The following is a 26,804-nucleotide window of genomic DNA, read 5'->3' on the forward strand; positions in this document are numbered from 1 at the left end:
GAGATACTTTTGAACAAGACTAGACAAAAGGAAATTTTCAAGACAAGAGTGACTCTTAAGAAAATCCAGAAAGTGGAGGCAGTGCATCTATGGAATAGCTCATGCCATTTGCCTGAGCAAATATCACCTGGTTCCTCCATCAGATTTGCTAGAAGTTTCACCAGCGGGGTGTTCTGGTAACAAGAGCTTGAGTTATTTGTGAATGGGTGTGGGAGTGTTGTGTGTATAAATTTGTTCTCTATCCTGAAAATTAATGGACCATCAGGAGAACAAATAAGTCTTAGAGTGAAACAAGTTTTTCCATGAAGGCAAGGATTTTGAGTCTCCGTCTCACATACTTTGGACATGTAGCCAGCAGAGTCCAGTCCTTGGAGAAGGACATCATATTTGGAAGGGTAAGAGGGTCAGTGCAGGAGAAGAGGACCCCGGATGAGATGGATTGATTCAATGACTGGGGCAATGGGGGTTGGTGTGTTGGAGTCAGTGAGACTGGCTCAGGACAGGGCAGACTTCAAAGCTATTGTACGTAGAGTGGCTGTGAGTTGCAGGTGACTCGATGGCACATAACAACAACCATGATAATAAAAAACTGGCTCTCCTTCACCTATACTTACTGGCCTCACAGGATCATAACCTTGTTGCACTTCTGCCATTCCAGCAGGGGCTTCTGGGATTCTGTTTCATACGCCAGAGCAAGGAAGGGCTCATCAGAGCTTATCTGTCCTCTCTCCGCACACAGCTCTCCCCCAACCCCGCCCTGTGGGCTTTGTTCTTTTCTTTTTTTAAAGTTTATTCTTTTTCGTCAAATCTGATCTGACTGGTACAGGAGGAGATTGTCCCTCCTTCTCCAGCAGATCATCTGGTGGATTTGAACCACACGCCTCTGGGATTGCAGTGCAGCTTCCTGCCACTAGGCCACCAGAGCTCGCCTCTGTTCTTTTCAGTGGGCACCAGCCCCATTGTCTCGGGCATGAGAACCTCAGAAGAGTCAAGGAGGAGACAGGGAGCTAGTTCACCAAAGGCATAATGGAGTCTGACTCTCTGGAAAGGGCCCCGTATCTCTGAGAATCATGTGAACAGATCAGAAAAAGCCAAAAGCATCAATGGAATAAAAGAGGCCAGAGAAGGATCTCAGATATCTGTCAGTGTGGTGTGGTGTGGTGTGGCTTGGTTTAGTTTTTGTGTATCATAGAGTCAGAACCGACCCATAGCTGACCATCCAGCGCGTTTTCAGAGGCAGTTAATCGCACAGGAGGAGATTGTCCATCCTTCTCCCACTGAGCAGCTGGTGGCCTCAAACCGTGTGCCTTTGGGATTGCAGCACAGCTTCTTGACACTAGGCCACCAGAGCTCCCTGTCATTAGTTAAGAATTAAATATATAAACATTATACATATGCTAATTGAGGTGTAGCTTGCTCTGATGGGGAAAAATCCCCAAGTTTTGGAGAAAACCATCTGAACTCTTGAGAACTTCAACGCTTAGGGACAGTGTGTCCTAAGTCTTATTAGTCCCACAAATCTCCATTTCTTCCCACCCACCCCGTCTACTAAGAATACGACCCACTCCATCAGCAAACGAATGGTTCAAGAAGTTGTGGTATATTTGCACAATGGAATACTGTGCAGCATTGAAAAACAAGGAACTCATGAAATATTATTCCAAATGGATGACCCTGGAGGACATTATGCTGAGTGAAATATCTCAGCCATAAAAGGACAAATACTGCATGGTGCCACTGTTATAGAATGGGACTGACATCAGGGTTGCGGGGGAGACTGAGAAAGATGGGATAAATAATGTATACTGCATTGAAACAGATGAGGGAGAGAACTGTTTAAAAGAAATATATGATTAAGTAGTATTGTCATGACATGAGTCCAGAATGAAGGCTGCATAGTGGGGTGGACTTGGAGGAAGGGATTGTATAACAATGAAAGAATTTTTCTTACTTTCCAAAGAGAAGAGTGAACTGGGGGAGACGGGTGGGCAGAGTGCAACAATGAATGAGTGAAAATCCAAAATCTCTGTAAATTTTCATTAAAATTAATAATAATAATAAAACCAAAGTGTGTGTGTGTGTTTGTATAAAGAATACAATCCACTCTGAGGGCGCAACTTGAGTTGATGCAGTTTTTGGCTTTGAGTTTGTTGTTGTTTTTCCTTTATTATTATTATTAATTTCAATGAACATTTACAGAGATTGTGGATTTCCATTCATTCATTCATTGTTGGCTTTGATTTTTAGGATGAGATCATTCTCATGCTTTCCTAATTTTCAAATCTTTTTGTCACCCCTCCTCCCCCCCCCACTCCCTGCTGCCCACGAAGGTTGCTGAAAAGTGAACGGCAGCACCATCTGGGTGGAATGTACTTGAGACACTGTGCTGGTTATCATTCCTCGGTGGTTGCAGCCACCCAGTGCTGTCAACTATGCCACAGCAACCTTGTGAACACCAGAATGAAACCTTGCACCGTCCCGTCCCATCTTCCTGGCTCTGCCAAGCCTATCATTGTAGTTACCGTGTTAATCCATCTTCTTTGCTGACCCTGCAGCCTTCTCAGAATGATGTCTTTTTCTAAGGACTGCTCCCTCCTGACGACACGCCCAAAGTATGTGAGATGACGTTTCACCATCTTTATCTCTAAGCAGTAAGGACCCTGGCTGCACACCTGTTTCCTTGGCAGTCCCTGGGACAGTCAGTGCTCTTCTCCAACACCACGATTCAAAGACATCAATTCTTCTTCCGTCTTCCTTATTACTCATTGTCCAACTTTCACGTGTGTGTTCCTGCTGAATATTTCAGTAATTTTTGTATGATACAACATGAGTGTGTGTGTGTGTGTGTGTGTGTGTTTTGAGTATTGTCAACTCAGAACTGACTCATAATGTCCCTCCAGTGACTTTTCAGAGGCAGTAAACCACACAAGAGGAGATTGCCCCTCCTTCTGCAGAGTTGCTGGTGAATTGGAAACATGTATCTGTGGGTTGCCAGCACAATTCCTTACCGCTAAGCCACCAGTTGTTGTTGTTCTTGTTGTTGTTATGTGCTGTCGAGTCGTTTGCGACTCATAGCGACCCTTTGTACAACAGCCCTAAACCCAGCTCTATCCTGTGCCAATCGCACCGTCTCTGACACACCCATCCCGATTACCTCATAGAGGGTCTTCCCCTCCTGCACTGTCCCTCCACTCTCCCAAGCATGATGTCCTTCTCCAAGGACCTGTCTCTCCTTTCAACATGTCCAAATTATGTCAGACGAAGCCCCAGAATCCTTGCCTCCAAGGAGTAGCCTGGTTTAACCCTCTCCAGGCTGAATCTGTTTGTTTCCTTAGCAGTCCATGGGACATTCAATACTCTTCTCCAGCACCACAGCTCAAAGGCATCAATTCTCCTTCTATCTTCCCTAGTCATTGTCCAACTCTCTGATGCATAACAAGCGATTGCAAAGACCATGGCCTGTATCAGGTGCACCTTAGTCTCCAGAGAGACACCGTTGCTCTTGAGTACTTTAGAGAGGTCCCTAATAGCAGACTTTCCCATCGCAATACGTTTTTTGATTTCCTAGCTGCTGGTGCCAAGAGTGTTGACCGTGGAGCCAAGTAAACTGAAGCTGTGAACAATCTCAATCTCTTCGCCATCCATCCTGATGCTACCAATTGGTCCAGTGGCGAGAATCTTTGTCTTCTTGACATTGAGCCTCAGTCCATATTGAAGGCTGCAGTCCTTGACCCTTCGCAGTAAGTGCATGAGGACCTCCTCAGTTTCAGCAAGCAGGGTTGTGTCATCTGCATAACGCAAATTGTTAATAGATCTTCCACCAATCCTGACGCCACAGTTCTCCTCATAGAGCCCGGCCTCTTGGATAATCTGCTCTGCATACAGGTTGAAAAGGTATGGAGACAGGATGCATCCCTGGCGTACACCAGAGCTCCCCATAAAGCACAAGAAAGAAGATCATGAATGTGATCTTGGTCTTGAATTCCTTCTAGCTATCGCCAGACTCCAGGAAGAAAATAAAAGCACCATTCCAGATCATTCTAACAGAGGGAATTTAATACAAGGAACAGGTTATACAAATGGGAAAATATCTGATAGATGAATGTGAGTGAGGAAGGCAGGAAATAGAGACACGAGCTGTGGTAAGAAACAGCTATAGCTAATAACACTGGGGACCCAATGGGAAGAGGTGACGCCACCAGAGACAGAGAACGGGGCATTAGAGAGGGGATTCAGTCACCACAGGAGAAGTCACTGAAGACACAGGGACACCTTGACCTCTCCTGTCCCTGGCCACCTGCCTCCTGCCAGTGCCTCCGCTCCGTGGAAGCCTCTTGCTGTTTACTTTGGCCATGCTTGTCCAGTTTTATCACCCTTGGAAACTGTACGACAGGAGCTCTGGTGGCCCAGTGGTAAGAAGCTGCGCTGCCAGTCGGCCGCCGGAGCTCCCTGTAGGATGACAAAATGGGCTTTTTCTCCTTCTTTCTATTTATCAGCTACCCCTGTGTGCTTGAGATTAAAACTCAGACTGCATCTAACCCAGCTTGCCAAAAGCAGGAAGGAATGTGTTGAGAAGAAAGTCCACGAATCTCCTACCTTCTCAGCATGTCCAGTGTCTGGAGAGTGTGAAGTGTTAGGGCAGGAGGACGATGGGGGACCTGTGTGCTTGGAAGCTTAATTCAGGAGAAAGGGAAGCTATACCTCACCCGCCGAAGTTCTGTAGCCCAAGTTCTTCTTATCTATCCATTCTTTCCCTCCCTCCCCCATCTCGGGCCTGTTATCACAATAATGAGCTTATGCATTATTTGTCCCGTGGTGACTGAGATATTTCGCCCAGCATAATGTCCACGTTGTTTAGTGTTTTACAAGTTCATGACTTTTCCATGCTGCATACTATTCCGTTGTGTAAATGTGAAAATGGTTTCTCTAGCAATTCAGGTGTCAGTGGATACCTGGGCTGTTTCCTTCTCTTTACCATTGTGAACAATGCTGTGAAAACATGTTGTTAGGTGCTGTGCAGTTCAGTATGATTTATAGCGACCTCATGAACAGAAGATCTGAGCCCTGTCCTATTCTGAGCTATCCTCACCATCTCTGCCACACTTGCGTCTGAGTGCTGTATAGTGAAGAACGATGGCAGAAGGAGAAGCGATGATGCCTTTGAACTGATGTGTTGGGAAACAGTGCCAAAGATCCCAGAGGCTGCCAAAAGAACAAATCTATCTTGGAGGCAAAGATGAAGCTTCATCTTTCATACTTTGGACATGTTGCTAGGAGATGTTATTTCTTGGAAATGGACATCATGCTTTGAAAGGTGGAGGGACAGAGAAAGAGAGGAAGACCCTTAAGACATTGGCATTAAGGACTGACGTGGTGATTTCAGCAGCAGGTTCTAGTGTATCAGAGATGATGAGGGTGACACAGGATGGATAGAGCAGGTTAGCTATTGATGGGTTCAATATGAGTTGTACTTAATGGCACCTGACAACAACGATTCAAGTGTCCCTCTTTCTTGGGAGAGAGTTCATGGCGTTATTTATAATCTTAAATGAATAAAATATGAGATGAAAATTTAACTTACGATAAAGTTGGGGTATTAAAGTCTAGACATATGGAATAATCAGCATTGCCACTAAATCCCACAATTTTAGCCCTATGATCACCTCCTCTCCATCCCTCGTGGGGCATTTGTGAAAAAAAGAAAATGAAGGACCCAGGAGCCGTTGGGCTTTTCCCCCGAGTTCCAGCTTACTTTTCATATTGTTTTGAATTTCAACTGGTCAAAGACTTTCCTGCCTTCTCCACAGAGATGTAACCTAATCTGAACTCCGAAGACGCCTGATTTGCTTGTTTTGCTGTAATCTGAAACAGCTTTTATCAAAATCCTAATTCACTCAGTGAAGATAGTTATGTGCAAGCAGCAGCAGATCTTGAGCTCTTTTAGTTTTGTTTTGTTTTGTTTTTGGTTCCCTCTTTCAAGATATCAGAACTGGGAAGTATGTTTTTCCCCCTTTGTTTTCTTCCTTATTAAAATCAAGAGTTTCCCCATCTTTCCCCTTTATTCTCTAGTCTGAAGCATGAGATTAATTAGACAAGATAACACAGGGGAAGAATGTTTCTCTTTAGCTAGAAGGTTGTTTTCAAAGTTTTTTCATGTCATCATAGAATTTCTACTTTTCTTAGTGACTTTTTTTTAATGACAGACTTGCTGTCTTCTAATGCGCAGTGAATCGAGGAAAACTTGTGTTTGCCTGTGTATATGTGTGTACATATGAGAAACATTAAGTTTTCATTTACTCTGTTTACCTTGAGAAACTGCCAGTGGATGATTCAGATATCCCACGGAAAGGGGCTTTTCTTTTGTAATATGGTCCAAAGGACATCTTATCGTGTGCTGTCTCTTCAAAGCAGCTGTTCCAAGGGGGAGGGATGGCATTCATTTGTACAGCTTACAAAAGGACTATTTTGACTGTGTGGACGCTCATATAATTTTATTAAGAGTTGCTACCAAATCTTTTCGTCTGGCATAGCCTTAAAAAATGGGCTTAAGTATAGGGTTGAAGAGCCCGCATGGGCTGTGCCCACATCCCATTAATCTAACAATTCATTGCTTGTTTGTGTCTCAAGAATCAAACCCCAGGGCAGTGATTAGCATAGCTCTGACTCAGGCTGGGCTCTGATTTCTAGTCCCAGGTTAGGAAATTGACATAGAAGACTCTTCCAGCAACTCTCCAGACTACCAACTGAAACGTCAGGAGTTCAAACCCAACAGCCACCACTTATGTAGGACAACAGTGTGGCAGTCAGCTTCTAGAAAAGATACAGCCTGAGAAATGCTATGGCATCATTCTGCTCTACCCTATAGGATTACTATGAGTCTTAATCAGCTCAATGGAATGGTCTGTGTGCGTTTCTCTTTGTCTTAGACTGAGGGGTCTCCAGAGGCTGGATCTCTGGTGTCTGTTGCTTCCTTGTGAAGATCTGGGAATGGAAATTGAGGAATGCACTGGATCTTTCCAGTAACTATGCTGTGTCCCTACAGCCTGAGTCATAGGACGAGAAGTTTCTGCATCTCTCCTCAAAATGTCCCAAGGAGTAAATCCTGGATCCAAATGGCAGGAGGGGATTGGAGAATCTGAACAGTTCACCCTTGATGCTGGTTCCCCATGTCCTGAGAAGGTCACGCTGTGTGACTCTGCGTGTGCATGACACGAGGGCAGCACATCTGAGGGGACCCTGAGACAGCAGAGACATTGCAGGTGTGTGCAGTTGGGACTGCTTTCTTGAAGATAGAAATACAAACTGGTTCTGAAGTCACCAGTGAAGAGCACTTTTTTTTAAAGAAATGTGAAACCTATTCTTATAATTAATAAATTGTTGTTATTAAGTGCCATTGAGTTGAGTACAACTCATAGCCACCCTATGAACAAAATATCTGAACCCTGTTCTGTAACTATTGTTGTTTCTCTAATGTTTAAAGAGTTTCCAAAGGCGTGTTCTTTAGGAAATGGATGCCAATCCTGCTTTCAAGCCTGCCTTAATTTGGGAGCTCAAACACCATCCACCATGGGTAACCATTATGGCATTTGACATACCAGTGGCACAGTGTTCAACGTCACAGCCGTCCCAACTTATCTCAGTACAGCAAACTGGCAGACCAGTGCTGTACCACTTAGAAGAATGTTCTTCCCAAACATAACTAATAGCAGGCCCAAGGGCCCAAATGACTTTTAAATACAAAGGCCACCCACCAGGTATGGATTAATTTAAATAAGAGGCTTCGAGTACACAGCTGATTGTTAGCTAAATCCAGTGAATCTAGGCAACCCACCAGCTCACACCCAATTGTGAACAAAATAAAAAACCCACCAAAACAGTTTATACTGACTTTCAACTAAAACAAGAGAGCCTACCCTCCTAAATCCAACTACTTCACACATGAACCTCCAAACTAGAGATATTACTAAATAGCCAAGCCTTTCAAAAAAATAAAAAAAGAAGGGAGGGAGGGTTGAAGGAAAGAAGGAAGGGTGGAAGGAAAGGAGAGAGGGAGGGAGGGAGGGAGGGAGGGAGGAAGGAAGGAAGGAAGGAAGGAAGGAAGAAAATGATTGTCACGAATTATTCTGACTCTTCAGTGTCTCAGTGTCAGATTAGAATTATGGTTTTCAAGGCTGATTTTTGGGAAGTCAGCCCTTTCTCCGAAAGTGCCCCTGGACACACTTGAACTGCCAACCCTACTGTTAGCACCCAAGCTTGTTAACCTCTGTACCACCAGGAATGCCAGCTAAGGCTTAGTGAATATTCATTGGGGAATGATGGTAACACATTTGACATCTCCCTTTGAGATCGAGGCTCATAGCTGAAATTAAAAATCTCCTTAAACTTAGATTGAAGAACATACTACATCTTCACTGTCACTTACTCTTAAAACTGTAGTAATTTAAGATTATGGACAGAGGTAACTAACCACAGGATTACACGGGTGCCTGTGGTTCTTTGTCATATTATATTTGATTGTTGTAATAGTTCAAAATAGTATTAATATATGCCACTGTTACAAAATGATACTAATCATTATGACTGACCATGTTTTATTTAATGGTTAATAAAGAGTATCTATTACTATACCATTGGCAGAGTAGGATTGGTAGAAGGTTGTTGTTATTGTTGTGGATTGATTCAGTGACTGGGATAATCGGGATGGGTGTGTCAGAGACAGTGCGATTGGCACAGGACAGACCAGAGTTTAGGGCTGTTGTACGTAGGGTTGCTATGAGTCACAATCGACTCGACGGCACAGAACAACAACAACAACAACCACTGACCTTGCAGCAGGTTTTCAGAGGCAGTTAATTGCATGGCAAGAGATTGCCCATTTTTCTCCAATGAAACAGATTCGAACCATCTGCCTTTGAGATACAGTGCACTGTCTTACCACTAGGCCACCAGAGCTCTGTAGCCTCCAATATGGATTGCACCTTAACATCAAGAAAACAAAAATCCTTGCCACTGGATCAATACGCAACATCATGATGAATGAAGATTGAGACTATCAACGATTTCATGTTACTTCATCCACAATCAGTACCCTTGGTACCAGCAGTCAGGTGATCAGGGAACATACTGTACTGAGAAAAAATGCAGTCAGGGACCTCTCCAAATATTTAAAGAGTAATGATATCAGTTGGAGGATAAAAATGTGCTTAACTCAGGCCATGGTCTTTTCCATCACTTGCTGTGTATCTGAGAGCTGGACAATAAATGATGGAAAAGGAATTGACGCCTTTGAATTGTGTTGTTGGAGAAGAGTGCTAAAGACCCCATGGCCTTGCCAAAAGAACAGACTGGATGTTTTGGAGCAGGTGCTTCTTGGAGGCAAAGATCAAGAAGCTTCGTCTCACATGTTGTTGTTGTGTTGTTATGTGCCGTCGAGTTGCTTGCGACTCATAGCGACCCTATGTACAACAGCCCTAAACTCTGCTCTGTCCTGTGCCAATCGCACTGTCTCTGACACACCCATCCCAATTATCCCAGTCACTGAATCAATCCACCTCATAGAGGGCCTTCTTCTCCTGCGCTGTCCCTCCACCCTCCCAAGCATGATGTCCTTCTCCAAGGACCGGTCTCTCCTCACAACATGTCCAAAGTATGTTAGACGGAGCCTCAGAATCCTTGCCTCCAAGGAGCCATCCGGTTTAACCCTTTACAGGACAAATCTGTTTGTTTTCCTAGCTCGTCTCACATACTTTGGTCATATTACTAGGAGAGGCACCTATCAACAACAACAACATCATTATCACAGATTTTCAAAGAATATTTCAATATCTGTTTTAAGAAATAATTTCTTTTGTAACCCTATCTCTAAACTCTACAAACTCTTTAAACTCTATAAACGTACAGAAATGATGGTAGTTATAGAATAGAGTTGTATACAGAATTGATGTTAATTATAGAATACAGTTTAGATCTTTTGTGCAAAACTCACTCTCAGTTGTATTTGACTTGATGACACTTAACCACTGTTAGATGTGACTAATGCTGTTCTATCTGGAGGAACGTTCTTCCACTTTGCACATCACTCTTTGTCAATGTGCTGTATGAAGTAACCTGGGTTGCAGTGATGTTGAACCTTGTACCATTGGGGTATCAAATACCAGAATGGTTTCCCAGTGTGGACAGTGTTTGGTGGAGCTCCCAGTTGTAAAACAGATTTGGAAACAGGAGTGGCATCCACTGCCTAAACCACATGCCTCTGAAAACTCTATGAACTTGGAGAAATGACAATGGAAAGGCATTAGGTCTTTTGTTCGTAGAGTGGCTATGAGTCGCGCCCAACTTGACAGCAATCATCAACAACAACCCTATCTAGTTTATTTTCTGAATTTAGAATCATCATTTTGAGGTGTCTACAAACCACACCAGTCCACTAAACAGGAGCTCTGGTGGCTTAGCCCATAGAGAACTTCACTGCTAACCCAGACACCCTCTCTGCTGGTTCAAATCCACCAAAAGCTCTACAGGAGAACGTGGACAATCTCCTCCCATGCAATTCATAGCCTTGGAAAACATGCTATGGATCAATTATGAGTCAAGAACTCAACAAGCATAATAGAATGAGAATCAGCTAAAGGTGTTATTGTTAGATGTCATTGAGTTGAGAATCAGCTAAAGGTGTGGTTGTTGTTGTGAGATGTCATTGAGTTGAGTATGACTCATAGCAACCTTAAGAACAGCCGGTCTGCACCCTGTCCTGTCCTGTGCCATCCCCAGCATCTCTGATACACTTGAGCTTATTGCTGTAGTGACTGTGTCAATCTCTCATTGGAGGTCTTCATCTCTTTTGCTGACCCTCCACCTTTTCAAGCATGACATCCCTTTCCAAGGAAGAGATTCTCCTAGCAACATACCCAAAGTATGAGAAATGAAGCTTTGTCATCCTTGTGTCCAAGTAGCATTCCGGTTGCACCTTTCCCAAGACATACCTGTTTGTTCTTTTTTCAGTCCATAGGATGTTCAATACTCTTCTCCAGCACCACACTCAAAGGCATCAAGTCTTCTTCTGGAATCCTTATTTCTTGTCCAGCTCTCAGATGCAGAACAAGTAATGGAAAAGACCATGGCTTGAATCAGGCACACCTTAGTCTTCAAACTGACATCATTGCTCTTCAGTATTGTGGAGCGGTCCCTACCAGTTGACTTGCCCAAAGCAATACGTCTCCTTATCTCCTAACTGATGGTAACAAGGGTGTTGATTGTGGATCCAAGCAAGAAAACATCATTGAAAGTTTCATTTTTAAATAGAAGAAGGAAAGAAGTGTTAGAAGTCTGATCTAGGACAGTAAAATCCAGGAAATACTATTCCTTTGTAGAATCCAGTTGCCCAGGAAATACTATTTCTTTGTAGAACCCATTTGCCTTCCTCAACTGACAGTGGGAAAGTCATAATAATTGTAGGACTCTACCTGAACTGTTTAGCTTGTATGCCTAATTTCCCTTCAGTGTAACTAAAACTAGGCATAGCATTAAATATGTGTCAAATGTATTTTTCCCCTCATTTGATTCTATTTAAATATATTCTGTTCACCTAAGCACAATTGTCACAGTTTCAAAGTCTGTGCCTTCGATGTGGTTGAGAGGTGGAAGGCATGATACGAGCTAAGAGGGAACCACGGCAGAATTCAGCCTGTGTCTCTGTTTTCTGCTGCCAAACACCCTCTTACATGAAAGAGAGTTGACAATGCTTTCTTCTAAATGCCTTTGCGTTAAAATTGGTTTACTGTAAGTGCATACGCTCGATGTGGTGAAGTGTTTGTATTGTTGCCATTGTTAATGTACCATCAAGTCAACTACTTCTCCTCAAGACCCTGTGAACAACAGATATGAACCTCGACCTACCCTGCTCCATCCTCAACATCTCTGACATTCTCAACAATAACAACGAGTGTAGAGAGAGATCAGTTGGCCTAGTAGACAGAAAGTGATGCTCCCAAGCCAAAGGTCGATGACTTTAATCCGCAGCACTCAAGCCTGTTTTTAATTGGTTTGGGTCAAACATTCTTTTGGGTCATATAGCCCTGGAGTATCCACTTGCTGTACAGAGGTAACTCGTGGTTGCTGTGAAGCTGAACACTGTGACACTGATATGTCAAATGTGATAATGGTTACCCGTGGTGGACAGTGTTTGGTGGAGCTCCCCAATTAAAACAAGCTTGGGAGCAGGAGCGGCATCCACTTCTGCAATAGCTTGCCTCCGGAAACCCTGTGAACCTGGAGAAAGGATGAAAGTTATACAGGTGTTCAGGTCTTTCCTTTGTAGGGTCGCTATGAGTTGCCTACGACTTAATGGCACTTAACAACAACAACAACAACAACATGCTTGGAAGGGTGGAGGAACAGCACAGGAGAGGAAGACCCGGATGAGATGGATTGATATGGTAACTAGGATAATGGGGGTAGCTGTGTTGGAGTCATTGAGACTGGCTCAGGACAGGACAAGCTTCAGAGCTATAGTACACAGGGTTGCTATGAGTCACAGGAGACTCAGCGGCACATAACAACAACAACGTTAATGTACTCACTGTGGCAATCTCTCTTGTTGAGGGGCTTCCTATCTTTCTCTGACTCTCCAACTTTCCCAACAGGATGTCCTTCTTTAAGCACTGGTCTCCCCTAACAACGCGCCCAAAGTACGTGAGATGACGTTTCACCATCCTTGTCTTCAAGGGACATCCTGGTTGTACTGCCTCCAAGTCATAATTGTTTGTTCTTTTTTAGTCCACGTGACATTCGGCCGGCTTCTCCAACACCACAACTCAGAGGCGTCGATTCTTCTGTCATCCTTATTCTTTGTCCAGCTTTCAGATGCAGAGGAAGTCATTGAAACATACCGTGGCCCGAACCTTAGTGTTTAAACTGAGTTTAAATTATTCTTTTTCTTTAGAACTTGGGAAAGGTCCTTGACTACTGATTGATTTTCCCAATGCAATGTATCTTTTGACTGCTGCTACCATAAGTACTGATTGTGGATACAAGCAAAATAAAATTGTTGACAGCGTCAATCTTTTCTCCATAATCAGGTTTCCTATTGGTTCAGCAGTTATGTTTTCTTTTCATATTGAAATATAATCTATATTGAAGACTGTAGTCTTTGATATTCTATAGAAAGTGCTCCAAATCTTTTTATTCAATTTCCGCAAGCAAAGTTCCATCATTAGCATAACAAATTATTGATGAACCTTCCTTCGAACCTGATGTCATGTTTTGGTTTTGGGGATTGTTTTTTTCTCATATTATCCAACTCCTTAAATGATTTGCTCATCATACAGTTTGAATAGGTATGAGGAAAGTTTATAATGCTGGCATATATCTTTCCTGACTTTAAAGCATGCGGTATTCTTTCTTCTGTTGGAACAACTGCTTCGTGGTGTACGTATGGATAGGTTTTCACAATAGCATAATTAGGGGTTCTGGGATACCTATTCTTCTCTATGTTAGTTGTCATTTGTCATGATCCACACAGTGAAATGCCTTTGCCTAGTCAATAAAACGTAAAGATCCATCTTTCTTTTTGGTATTCTCTGCTTTCAGCCAAGATCCGTATGACATCAGCAATGATATTCCTGGTACCACAGCTTCTTCTGAATCCTACTTTAATTCCTGGAGGATCTCTCTTGATTTAGTATTCCAGCCATTTAAAAAAAATAATTTTCAGTAAGATTTTACTCGCATGTATTATTAATGATATTGTTCATTAATTGCTGCATTCTGTTGGATCACTATTTTTAGGAATGGGAACAAATACAGATTTCTTTCTATTAGCTCGCCAGGTAAGCTGTCTCCCAAATTTCTTGCCGTAGACAAATAAGCACATCCAAGGCTGCGACTCTTTGTTGAAACACTTTAGTTGGTATTCCATCAGTTCCTCAGGCCTTGTCTATTAAATATGATGCCTTTAGCAGAACTTGAACTTCTTCCTTCATTACCGTTGCTCCGTGATCATAAGCTACTTCTTGAAATGGTTCAGGGTTGACAAATTCTCTTTGATACAGTGACTCCGTGATTCTTCTATCTTCTTTTGATGCTTTCTGCGTTGTTCAGGATTTTGCCTATAGAATCCTTTAATATTACTATTCGATGCTTGAATTTGTTGTTAATTTCTTTCCATTTGAAAAAATACTGAGTGAGGGTTTTTTCCCCATTTAGATTTTTCTAATTCCAGCTCTTTGCACATTTCTTTATAATACTTTACTTTGTCTTCTTGAACTGCCTTTTGTGCCGTTTAACTCACAATAGCTCCAACTCCGGACATCCTTGGTAAAGGACCAAAGACTGATAAATTCCAGAGTGAAACCTGAGTATTGAGCTGCCTTTTGGAATCTTCACTTTATCTCTTTTATTTCAGCATTTCTTCCCTTTATTCTGGCCCCTCTCCATTTTATTACAAGTTTCACAGTCTCTTCTTATTGATATACAGTTTGGTCTTTTCTTGTACAAAACTCTATTATTCAGTCTCCAGCCTTATTTCTGTCACCAAGGCCATATTTCCCCTTTACTGGCCCTCCTCCTTTGTTTCTAACTTTGGCATCTCTGCCACCAGTTCTATTATTGCAACTTGGTTACCTGTTCAATCAGTTTCCATCTGCAGAAGTTTCTAAAAGTCTACAGTTTCTGAATCTTTTATTTTGTTGTTTGATGTATGTATTTGAGTAATAGTTGTATCAACAAGGCTTCCTTTTCTACATATGGAGATTATCCTATTTCTCACAGCATTGTACTTCAGGATAGATCTTAAATGTGAATCTTAGATCTAAGCTGTAGATCTTGGACTGTGAATACAACATCAGTCTTTTTAAATTTGTCATTTCTGGTATCATACGATACCAGAGCATACAATTCCCTGATTAAAAATTATCATCTCGGCGAGCTCTGGTGGCCTACTGGCAAGAAGTTGCACTGCAATCCCAGAGATGTGAGGTTCGAATCCACCAGATGCTCTGCTGAAGAAGGAGGGACAATCTCCTCCTGTATCAGTCAGATCTGATTTGACGGTACACACATTAAAAAAATAAAAAGTAATAAAAAGAAACATTTAAAAAAATGATCATCTCAGGTCACCAATACCCGGGATTTCCATCTATATGGTTTTATTTCATTGTTTTACAACTTCCATTCTTCTTAGATGCATACTTTTGTACATTACACATTCTAACTATTAATGAATGTTTACTGTTGTTTCTCCTCATTTTTTAGTATCATTCTCCCTGTTGGGCTCATCTTCAGCACCATATCTAAACATTTTTCTCTCTTAGAAATAAGATTTTCAAAGGCTGGCTAGTTCAGAAGTGGCAAGTTAGTCCTGCCTCTTGGTCTGTCTCATTCTGGAAATGCTGCTGAGACCCGTCCACCATGAATGACCTGGATGGTATTTGAAATCCCAGTGGCATAGCTTTCAGCATCACAGCAACATGCTAGTCACCTCAGTGCAACAAACCAACAGACAAGTGCTGTGCATATAAAAGCAAACCATTCATCAACCAACCATACCTGTATAAACTATAAAACTATACATAAAACTATAGATATACAAACTATAAAACACATTCACAGACTATACACCAGCAGCATCATAGCCACAAGCAAGGCATCCAATTAACAGACCATAAAGCAAGCAAGCAAACAAATATCATAAAACAAACATGCCTGCTATGAGAAAGAAATAGAGAGAACAACGTTGGCCTAGTGGACAGAAAGTGATGCTACCAAGCCCAAGGCGGGTGATTTTAACCTGCAGCTCTCAGGCCTGACTCAAATTGGTTTTTTTGTCAAACATTCTCCTAGGTGGTATAGCACTGGTCTGTCTATTTGCTGTACAGAGGTAACTTGTGGTTGCTGTGATGCCAAACACTGTGACACTGATGTGTCAAATGCGAGAATGGTCACCCCTGGTGGACAGTGTTTGGTGGAGCTCCCTGATTAAAACAAGCTTGGGAGCAGGAGTGGCAGCCACTTCTGAAATGGCTTGTCTCCGGAAACCGTATGAACAGTGCTCAGGTCTTTTGTTCATAGGGTCGCTGTGAGTCGTCTGTGACTCGACGGCACCTAACAACATAACAACAACAACAACATGGGAAATAAAGTGCAAACTGCCTGGCCTGGGACAGTGTATCTGTCAGCCCAATAGAAGACTGTGGAGAGGATGCTCATCCAGTCAGGGGGGAATTGATTAAGATGTAAAATGTGTCCCAACTTTTATATTGTGAGATGTGTGTGTGTGTGTAGGATGAAAAGTGCCTGTGTGCTGAACTATATTCAAATTGTTCCCTGTACACAAGAAGGAACACTCTGTCTCTGCAGTTCCTCAGCCCACATGGTCTCTTGCTCTGAGAATTAACAGACTTAAAGGTTTTTTTAACAAATGTTTAAGGTTTCTGAATCATTTATAGCAAACTCTAGAAGATAAAGAACCTGACAAAGTCAGATGTCCTCCTGTGCCCATTCAAGAGCCCAAGGGTGCAAGGTCTCAAAAACCAAACAAGCCTGCAGGGGCCTCCCTCAGGTGGAGGAGGGCCTTCTGAGAAGAAAGGAAGGAGCCACAGCTGCCTCATCCTAAAAGGCCTGAGGAGGAGAGAGTGTACGGTCCCTTCGGAGAGATGGGTCTGTCTGCCCACCAATCCCTGCAGATGTGTCTGACAGGCACAGCAAACAGCAAGAAATACCAAGCTAATGGTTCTTGTACTTTCTATTTTATTTTCAAGGAAGCTTGAGGGACTTTCCTGTGTCTAAGTCTGTTAGGTAGTTTTTGTGTACCTTGTACCACATGATGGGCACTTTTTCCCAGGTCATAGAAGCTAGGTTTTGGTGGGTTTGTTTGTTTGTTTGTTTGTTTGTTTTTGTGTGATATAGAATTCCTTTATGGAATTTTAATCCTCTGTTTTAGGGAGCTCTGGTGGCCGAGTGGAGCAGTTCAAATCCACCAGTTGCTCCACAGAAGAAGACTGGGCTATCACCTTCCATGTAATTTACTGCCCTGTTGTACACTGTTGAGTCAGAGCAGGCGCATAGCTGACCCTCCAGCAGGTGTAACGCGCAGTACATGTAAGAGGAGGTTGTCCATCCTCCTGTGGAGCAGTTGGTAGATTCAGATCATGGGCCTTGGGGATTGCAGTGCAGCTTCTTAGAGGTAAGGAATTGCACCGTCAACCCAAAGGTAGACTGTTGGAATCGACAGGTGCTTTGTGAGAAAAAGATGCACCTTCTCTTCCAGTGCATTTTACAGCCTCTGAAAACCCACTGAAGGGTCAGCTATGAGTCAGTTCCAACTCGATGGTACATAACAATATGACAGCCCGTGGTATATTCAGTATTTTTCTTCAGCAATGCAATTCAAAGGTAACAATTCTTCCTTAGAGTTTCTCATCCACTCTGCAACTTTTACATGCATATGCAGAAACTGAAAAAGACCATGGCTCAGTTCAGGGCACCTTAAAGTGATGGTCTTGTACCAATGGCAGGCGAACTCTGGTGGCCTAGTGGCAAGACGCTGCACTGCACTGCACTGCAATACCAGAGGTGCACGGTTCGAATCCACCATATGCTCTGCTGGAGAAGGAGGGACAGTCTCCTCCTGTACCAGTCAGAACTGATTTGACGGTACACACACACACACACACACACACACAAAAGTGATGGTCTTGCTTTTTTGCATTTTATTTTTTTTATTTTATATTGATTTGCTTACAAAGTTCATATACATTGTGTTTTCACACTATCCTTCCTTCATTTTATGTTTCATACAATCTTTCCCATTCATTCTGTTTTATAAAATTAATGACCATTGAACTATATTCATCATTACCCTATTTTTCCAGATCCCACTGGATCTTTCTTATATCCTTTACCCACCTTCCCTCCACCCATCAAATTGTGTGACCCTATGATTTCCCTGCTACCAGTCCTCACCCCTGTGCTTGGATCCTCATACACATTTTACTAGTTATCTTTCTATTTCTGCAATAATGGCCTTATTTAGGCAGTATTTGTCCTTATGAGACTGAGTTAGTTCTCTCAGGATAATGCTCTCCAGTCGCTTCCAAGTTATGTAGTAATTTTTAAAATTGTTGCTCCTGTGTGTTGCATAATATTCCATCATGTGAATGTACCATAATTTCTCAATCCATTCAATTGTGGTTGGAAATATGGGCAGTTTCCATGTTCTTGTGATTGTGAATAATTCTGCTATGAACATTGGTGTACAAATCTCCATTTGTATCTCAGTTTTAATTTTCTTGGGGTATATTCCTAGCAGTGGAATGGCTGAGTCATATGGAATTTCCTGGGCTGTAAATGCACTTGATTCCTAGGATATACATGGGAAGACTGAAAAACTGTATCACACAAAACTATGTACACCAAAGTTCATAGCAGTGTTATTCATAATAAGTGAGAAGTAGGACTAACCAAAGTGTTTATCAACTGATAAATAGATTAAATACATGCTGTGGAATGTTACTCAGTCGTAAAAGTAAGTGAAGAATCTTGAAAACATTACACTTCATGAAAGAAGCCAGTGACTAAAGATCACATTTTTTTTTATGATCCCACTTAGAAAGAAAGGAAAAAAAAGTACAAATTAGGCTAACTTATTTGTGGTTGCCAAAAGCTGGGGTGGGGGAGAATGGACAGCAATTGCTAATGATTATCTTTTGGATTTATGAAAGGATTTGAAATCAGAAAGTGCTAATAGATAATAGCTCTGTGACTCCTTTGCTACAATAAAAGCTACCTAAGTGTTCACTTCAAATGAGTCACTTTTAAGGTATGTGATTACATCACAATGAAAGTATCTCATTCTTTTGTGGTTTGGGTGTTTCCCATTTGTCACAGAAATTCTGTAAAAGTGTGTAAAAGAAGCCGCCTTTTCAGTATTTTTCCTTATGCTGTATTTTTCCAATTTCTAGAGCACGAAATTCTGGTGGCCTCGTGTTAAGGAACTCTCTTGCCAACCCAAAAGCTCATGGTTCAAATCTACCAGAGGCTCCAGAGAAAGATGGACAGTCTCCTCCCAGGTGATTTACTGCCTTTGAAAACCCAGTGGAGAGTCAGCTAGGACTCAGTGGGACATAAGAACAAACAGTTTCTAGAAGTGGCTTCAGTCAGAACAGAATTGGAAAGCCAGTAGGTGCTCTCCTTGGAATGCCTACATTTTCTGTGGGTCCTCGGACCTGGCTTCATCCCCTGCACTTCTCTGTCCAGGTGGCATCTTGGCAGATACAGCAGCTCTGGTCCTGACATCCATCATTCAGAAGAGGCTTAAAGTAGATCTTGTTACCTCCATCTCAGGATGAGAAAGCCCAGCTTGTCTCTGATTGCCAGTGATTTGGAGTATTTCTTCACATGTCTTGGACATCCAGGTGTCTTCCTTTGGGAACAGACTTTTCCTGTCTTTTGCTCATGTTGTGCCTGGCTTATCTTGTGGAGGTCATACTATTCCGTACATTTTCATCATGATGTTCTTGGCTGAGAAGTCATAGTCAAATGTTTTTATCCAGATCTCTAGATTTTCTTTTCACCCTATTGGAAAATATTTTGACGCACACAGGGAATTAATTTTTATAAGAGTCCCTTTGTCCATTTCATCTTCTCCCAGTTGTCTATTTCTGGCTATATTTGCACACCTATTGATGCCACAAGCCAGGGCTTCTAAGTTTGGTCCATTTTGTCTATAAGTTATGATCCTTATAGTTTGGGGTTTTACCCCTAGATCTCGGACCCACTTTCAGTTGATTTTTGTGTATGACATGAGATGTGGCTCCTCCTTCAGTTTTCTACTAGTAGATGTCCAGTTTTGCCAGCACCATTTATTGAAGAGTTTGTGGTTGTCCCATTTGATAAGTTTTTTTTTATTCCTTGTCAAGTAGCAAATTGAAGATAGGTAGATGGTTTGATTTCTGGGTTCTTGTAAATAAAAACAATGATGAGATTCCATCTCACCTCAGGTAGCAAAGTCCAACAGGACAACAAGGAATAAATGCTGGAAAAGATGTGGAGATAGCAAAACTCTCCAACACTGCAGGTGGGATTGTAAAATGGTATAACCACTCCGGAAGGCAGTTGGACTTTTCCTGGAAAAGCTGAACATAGAAATCCCACATGACCCCACTATTCCACTACTAGGAATATACCCCAAGGAAAATCAGAACAGTGACATGAATGGAGATATGTATCTCTATGTTTGTAGCAGTGTGATTCACAATTGCAGCAACATGGAAACAGCCCAAATGTCCATCAACAAACTAATGGATTGTGAAATTTTGGTACATTCACACAATGGAATATTATGCAGCACTAAGGAACAATAATTTCATAAAACACAATGGGAGTTTAAATAGCATTATGCTGAGTGAAATAATTCAGTCTCAAGGGTAAATGCTGCATGGGGCTATTACTACAAAAATGGAAGGATATCTTGTAAGCTGTGTGTAAATATTTAAAATGAGAAGGAGAAATAGATAAGGGGGCAGAAGAGGGGACTGAGGGAAATCATAGAATAGCAGAGACGAGTGGGTGGGTGGGTGAGTGCAGGAATAGGAAAGATTCAACATGAACTTGAAAAGACCGGATAAATGGTAGACATAGCTCAATAGTGATTAATTATATAAACTACAATGCATACAAATGATTGCATAAAACACGATGTACATGAAGAAAACACAATGGAGATGGAAGATTCCATAAAACACAGTGGTTTATGCACATAAGTGAAACATAATGTTTAGGAGTAACTATATACAAACTAATAAAAATATGTTGTTGTTATGTGCCATCAAGTCGTTTCCGACTCATAGCGACCCTATGTACAACAGCCCTAAACCCTGCTCTATCCTGCGCCAAACGCACCGCCTCTGACACACCCATCCCAATTACCCCAGTCACCGAATCAATCCATCTCATAGAGGGTCTTCCCCTCCTGCGCTGTCCGTCCACCCTCCCAAGCATGATGTCCCTCTCCAAGGACCCGTCCCTCCTGGAAACATGTCCAAAGTATGTCAGACGAAGCCCCAGAATCCTTGCCTCCAAGGAGTAGCTTGGTTTAATCTTCTCCAAGATGAATCTGTTTGTTTTCCTGGCAGTCCATGGTACATTCAGTACTCTTCTCCAGCACCACAGCTCAAAAGCATCCACTCTCCTTCTGTCCTCCCTAGTCATTGTCTAACTCTCTGATGCATAACAAGCAATTGCAAATACCATGACCTGTATCAGGCGCACCTTAGTCTCCAGAGAGACACCGTTGTTCCTGAGTACTTTAGAGAGGTCCCTAACAGCAGAGAGTGTGAAAACACACACACACACACACACACACACACACAAAGAAGTTCAGCCTCAAAAAGACTAGGATGTGCAGGAAACAAATCCTAATTCTTACGCTCAGAAGTTTGCCATTTCCCCTTTCATCTGGTTCTTTTGACACCTTTAACAGTGAGCCCTTGTTGACTAGATTTATAATGAGTCCGTCTGTTCAATAATGACTGCAGTTAAGAACTATCATAATATTTGACAGTAACAAAGCAGAGATCCAGTGAGTTGTTTCTTCCCACCCCCCACTAGCCCAGTTGTTAATGTGCTATCGAGTTGCCCGTGCCTCATAGCGACTCTCTGTACAACAGCCCTAAACCCTGCTCTATCCTGTGCCAATCTCATTGTCTCCAACACACCTACCCTTACCTACACTTACCCCAGTGACTGAATCAATCCATCTCATCGAGGGTCTTCCTCTCCTGCACTGTGCCTCCACCCTCCCAAGCATGACATCCCTCTCTAAGGAGTGGTCACTCCTTACAACTTGTCCAAAGTATTTCAGATGGAGCTTCAGAAACCTCGCCTCCAAAGAGCCGCCTGGCACAAAGTCACAAGTAACTCAGAGCAGACCCTCCATGGGTATCTGAGGCTGTAACTCTCATAGGAGGAGACTGCCCAACGTCTCTTCCTTAGAGCTGCTGGTGGGTTTAAACTATGAGAAAAACAAAGCCTTTGGACGAGCAGGGTGGCTCCTGCAGACTGTGTCAACAGAGCTCCCTAAGAAGGGATAGGAAGAGAAAGGCCAGATTTCCAGCTTCCTTATCTGAGAGCACTGTGGGTGTAAGACCTCTGCTAATGTCGCCCAGATGGGAGGCTGGGCTTCCAAGCAGCCTGGGCTTAGCCAGGAAGATGCCAGCAGGCGCCCACCCCACAGTTTAAACCTCATTCAGGAAAGAGTGCCTCCTTTTCTCGATGGCAGTGCTCATTCTCTCCTTTCTGTCGATCTCTGGACGCATTGGGTGCTCGGGTTTCCTGCTCTGTGAAACCTGAAGACAGTATCAGCTGACCGCAGTTGCTGGCCGGCTTTCAGCAGCTCTGTTTCAGGGCCCTGAATTGCCGCAGCCAGCCTGGCAGAAGGCTTGCTGGGCTTTAAATCAGATTTCGTTTTGGTTTGCTTCTTAACTGAAAAGTGCTGGAGTCGGGAAGTGTGACCATGGGTGGCCCCCAGGTCCAGGAAGGCTTGTGAACGCTGCCAGGCTGTATCCCCACACAGTCCTGGGGGGTGTTGACACAGGGTAGGAGAAGGAACCCACACTGTCTCCAGAGCTCCAGAAAACATGGACACAGGGGTTCAGCTCATCCACACTGAAGACAGCGGGGGCCTGAGTGAAGACCTTGGCCTCAGAGGTGGACTCCTTTCATTTGCCAACCTTCAAAATAAAATATCCTGAAAATACTCAGAGTAAGAGTATCCGCCCACGGTGACACGCATGCAGAATCCTCTCAGGAGATGGTGACCGTCCTGACATCCTGGCTTCAGCTCAGGACAGGTGAGCCACATCTCTGGGCTTCGCTGGTTTGTAAAAGAGAGCGCCCTGGTGAGCTAGTGGGTGAGGAGCTGCACTGAGAACTCACAGATGATGCCTCCCTGACATGTGGAATCCATGAACAGTATTGCAGAAGGAAGCGAGGCCATCTACTCCCATTGCCATTGTGGTGTTGTTGCTATGTGCCATCAAGTCACCTGCGACCCATACTGACCCTATACACAACAGCTCTGAACTCTGCCCTGTCCTGAGCCAGTCACGCTGATGCCAACATCTAATCCCACTGCCTCAGTTATCATGTCAATCCCTCTCATCCAGGGTCTTCCTTTCCTGCACTGTCCCTCCCCCCTTCCAAGCCTGATGTCCTTCTCCAACGACTAGTCCCTCCTGGCCGTGTGCCCACATTATGTGCGACAGAGCTTCAAATTCCTAGCCTCCAAGAACAAACTTGGTTTCACCCTCTCCAAGACATTTCTGTTTGTTCTCTTGGCAGTCCATGGTAAGTTCAAGACTCTTCTCCAGCATCAATTTTTCTTCTGTCATCCTTAGTCATTGTTCAGCTTTTGCCATGTTAATTATAAAACCAACAGCACACGCTGAGCGTGAATAGGTTACTTAATTGTCTAGAAGATGGGAGTCCCACTGTCCAAACATTATTATTGGTGTTATGTACCATCGAGTCAGAACTAACTCATATCTGTCCCCCCAGCAAGTTTTCAGAGAAGTTGGAATTTACAATGTACTTACTTCCAGTGGACAGAAGGCGATGCTGCCAAGCCGAAGGTGGGTGACTTTTAATCTGTGGCCTTCAGGCCTGTCTTTTATTGTTTTTGTTCAGACATTCCTCTAGGGCTTATAGCCCTGGTGTACAAGTTACCGAACAGTGGTACCTTGTGGTTGCTGTGAGGCTGAACACTGTGACACTGATGTGTCAGATGTGTTAATGGCTGGTTACCCAATGCGGACTGAGAGTGGGGTGGAGCTCCCTGATTAAAACAAGCTTGGAAAGGAGGAGTGACAACCACTTCCATAACAGCTCGCCTCCGGAAACCCTATGAACCTGGAGAGAGGATGAAAGGCACCCAGGCGTTGAGGACTCTCCTTCATAGGGTCGCTGTGACTCGCCTGCGACTCGACGGCACTTAACAACAACAACAGGGTACTTACTTAATCCTGAGAATCATGACAGAGCCACGTTGGCACATATTATGGGAGTGCACATCTCAATCCGTGACCCCTCGTAAGTATCGACATAGGTCTGTGTGTCCCATAAGGTTTTCTATGGCTGGTTTTTCAGAAGCACATTCTCAGGCTTTATGTCATAAGTGCCTCTGAGTGTCAAACCTGTAATATCTTAGTAGTTAAAATCTTAGTAAAATCTTAGTAGTTAAGGCGTTTACTCACTTGTACCATCTAGGGACTCCATGTTCACAGTGGTAGTTGTTAAATGCCATCAAATGGACCACAATTCATAGCAACTCTGTGTGCAGCAGATGGGAGCCTTGTCCTGTCCTGTGCCGACCTCACTGTGGTAGTCACTGGGCCTCCGTTAATGTTATTAATAACATCAACTTGAGTAGGGGACACAGTGGCCCTCTAAGCAACAGACCTGAGCCTTGACCTCACCGTCCTCATCATTTCTCATATCCTGGAGCCCATTGTTAGAGTCACTATGTCAATCCATCCTGTTGAAGGTCTTCAACTCCTTGCTGTTGTGAACAAGGGCGCGATAAACATGGGTGTGCACATATCTGCTTGGGTGACAGTTATGGTCTCTTTAGGGTATATTCCCAGTCATGGAATTGTGGGGTCAAATGGTATGTCTGTTTCCAACTTTTTGAGAAAATGCCATACCGCCTTCCACAGTGGTTGCACCATTTTACACTCCTACCAACAGTTTCTCCACAACCTCGCCAACGTTTGTTGTTTGCTGTTCTGTTAAATTTTGCTATTCTTACTGGGGTGAGATGATATCTCATGATTGTTTTGATTTGCATCTCTCTCAGAGCTTGGGATTTTGAACATTTCTTCAATGTGTGTGTTTGCCATCTGAATGTCTTCTTTGGTCAAGTGTCTGATTCTCTCTTTCAATAATCCTCTCCCCTTCCTGGCATGATACCCCTTTCCCAAGGACTGGTCCATCCTAACAATATGTCTAAATTATGTGAGATGACATTTTACCACCCTTGTCGCTAAGGTGTTACCCAGGTTGCCCATTCTATGAGACATATGTGTTTGTTCCTTTAGGAGTCCGTGGGCTATTCATTTCTCTTCTCCGGCACCACAGCTCAAAGCTGCTTCTTCTGTCATTTTTAGTCATTGTCCAGCATTCAGATGTATATATAGCAAGTGCTTGAAGATACCATGGCTTGAATCACTGCACTTTCACTTTAAACTCATGTCTTGAAACTTAACACATTGGCAAGGTCCTTGGCAGCAGATTTGAATAATGCTGTTAATAATAGGTAGCATTTAGTGACTGTTTACTTTGTACCAGGCACTATTGAATCTTTATTCTGAATTCTTGAGCCCTTTACACAGCATTGCAAGTAGGTCCCAAAAGTTAGAGAGACTTTGACGAGCTATTCAGTCAAGTACAGAAATGGGATTTGAACCCAGTCCACCCTCTGAACCACTTTCAACCCAGCAGGCCTCCAGACACAGATGCATAAAGATGAACTGTAACCTGAACTAGGAGACTCTCATTTTAATTTAAAATATTTCCATGAGGAGGCCCAGATTCTGTTTGTTCTCGTGTGTTTGCACATTTATCATTGTATGCATTTGACTAAGAGGGAGGTTTTAAGAGAGAAAAATGACTGGAGCCTGCATTAATCAGGGAAGCCCGTGTCGCTCAGACAGCGACGCTCCAGGGCCAGGCTGGAAACCAAGAGATTTGTTTTTAAAACATGATATCTCCCCCGCCGAAGATTGCGTCAAATATAAGGCCATATACCACCCAAAATGCAAAACCGCAATTTGCTTGTGGAAAGCCTGTTTGAGATTGGCCTGGCCGCTTTTCAGAGCTGCGCCATAGGCCACGGGCAAGTTTATGTTCAAGGGTAGAAAGCTATGAGAAAAGGAGTTGTGATCTCTGCCCAGATACAGAGCTCTTGATAAGGATGTCCACCCCTCCGCCTGACATCACGCAGGTCAACCTTTGGCTAAAGTCAGCTTTGAGCTGTGGTGTGAATTATCCCCTCATCCATCTGGAGACACTGGGTCCGCTGTGATCAGTAGCAGAAAGAGTTTGAGCTTCAAGCAAAATTCCTTCAGAAAGAATAAAATGCTCAAGAGTATCAAAGATAGTAAAGGAGAAGGTCTACAATTACCACGTTGCTTCGTGTTCATATGTTGACTATGGCCCATGACAACCCTGTGAACAACTGACCTGAGCTTTGCCCTACCCTGAACTAACCTCACCATCTCCTCCACACTTGACCCCATTGCTATAGTCACTGGGTCAATCCATCTCACCGAGGATCTTCCTCACCTGCGTTGACCCTCCACCTTTGCAAGCATGATGTCCTTCACCAAGGACTCGTCTCTTCTGACAGCATTCCCAAAGTATGTGAGGCCAGGTTTCACCATCCTTGCCTCCAAGGAGCACCTTGGTTTTACTTTCTCTAGGATAGATCTGTTTGTTTTCTTGGCAGTTATTAAGATATTCAGTACTTGCCAGCACTATTCATGGTCATTGTTTAGCTGTCAGAAGCATAGCGAGCAGTTGAAAAGACCGTCACTTATATCAGGTGCACCTTAGTCTTTAGACTGACAGCATTACTCTTTAGAATTCTGTTGCTAGAGAAATTGAATAAATCAGTTGCCATTGAGTTGATTTCTACACCCAGTGACCCCCAAGGGTCTCAGAGCAGAACCGTGCTATATAGGAGTCTCAATAGCTGATTTGCAGAAGGAGAAAGTTAACCTTTCTTCCAGAGTGCTGCTGGGTGAACTTGAATC

At 43.2% G+C, this 26,804-nt stretch overlaps 1 protein-coding gene across 2 annotated transcripts in view; it reads left to right on the plus strand.

The window, feature by feature from the left end:
* The window catches only part of RARB (retinoic acid receptor, beta), a 571,381-nt gene that overhangs the window by 144,523 nt on the left and 400,054 nt on the right, over positions 1-26,804 (plus strand). The window contains exon 4 of one of the 2 annotated variants that reach the window (XM_006883350.1): positions 1,128-1,147. The exons of the other annotated variant lie outside the window; for it this stretch is intronic. Coding sequence (XP_006883412.1) covers positions 1,128-1,147 — 20 coding nt within the window. The remainder of the gene's footprint in view (positions 1-1,127; positions 1,148-26,804) is intronic. 2 annotated transcript variants of the gene reach the window in all.

The sequence above is a fragment of the Elephantulus edwardii genome, unplaced genomic scaffold (assembly GCF_000299155.1).
Source record: "Elephantulus edwardii isolate Elephantulus edwardi_28Jun2011 unplaced genomic scaffold, EleEdw1.0 scaffold00027, whole genome shotgun sequence".
Classification (NCBI taxonomy): Eukaryota; Metazoa; Chordata; class Mammalia; order Macroscelidea; family Macroscelididae; genus Elephantulus; species Elephantulus edwardii.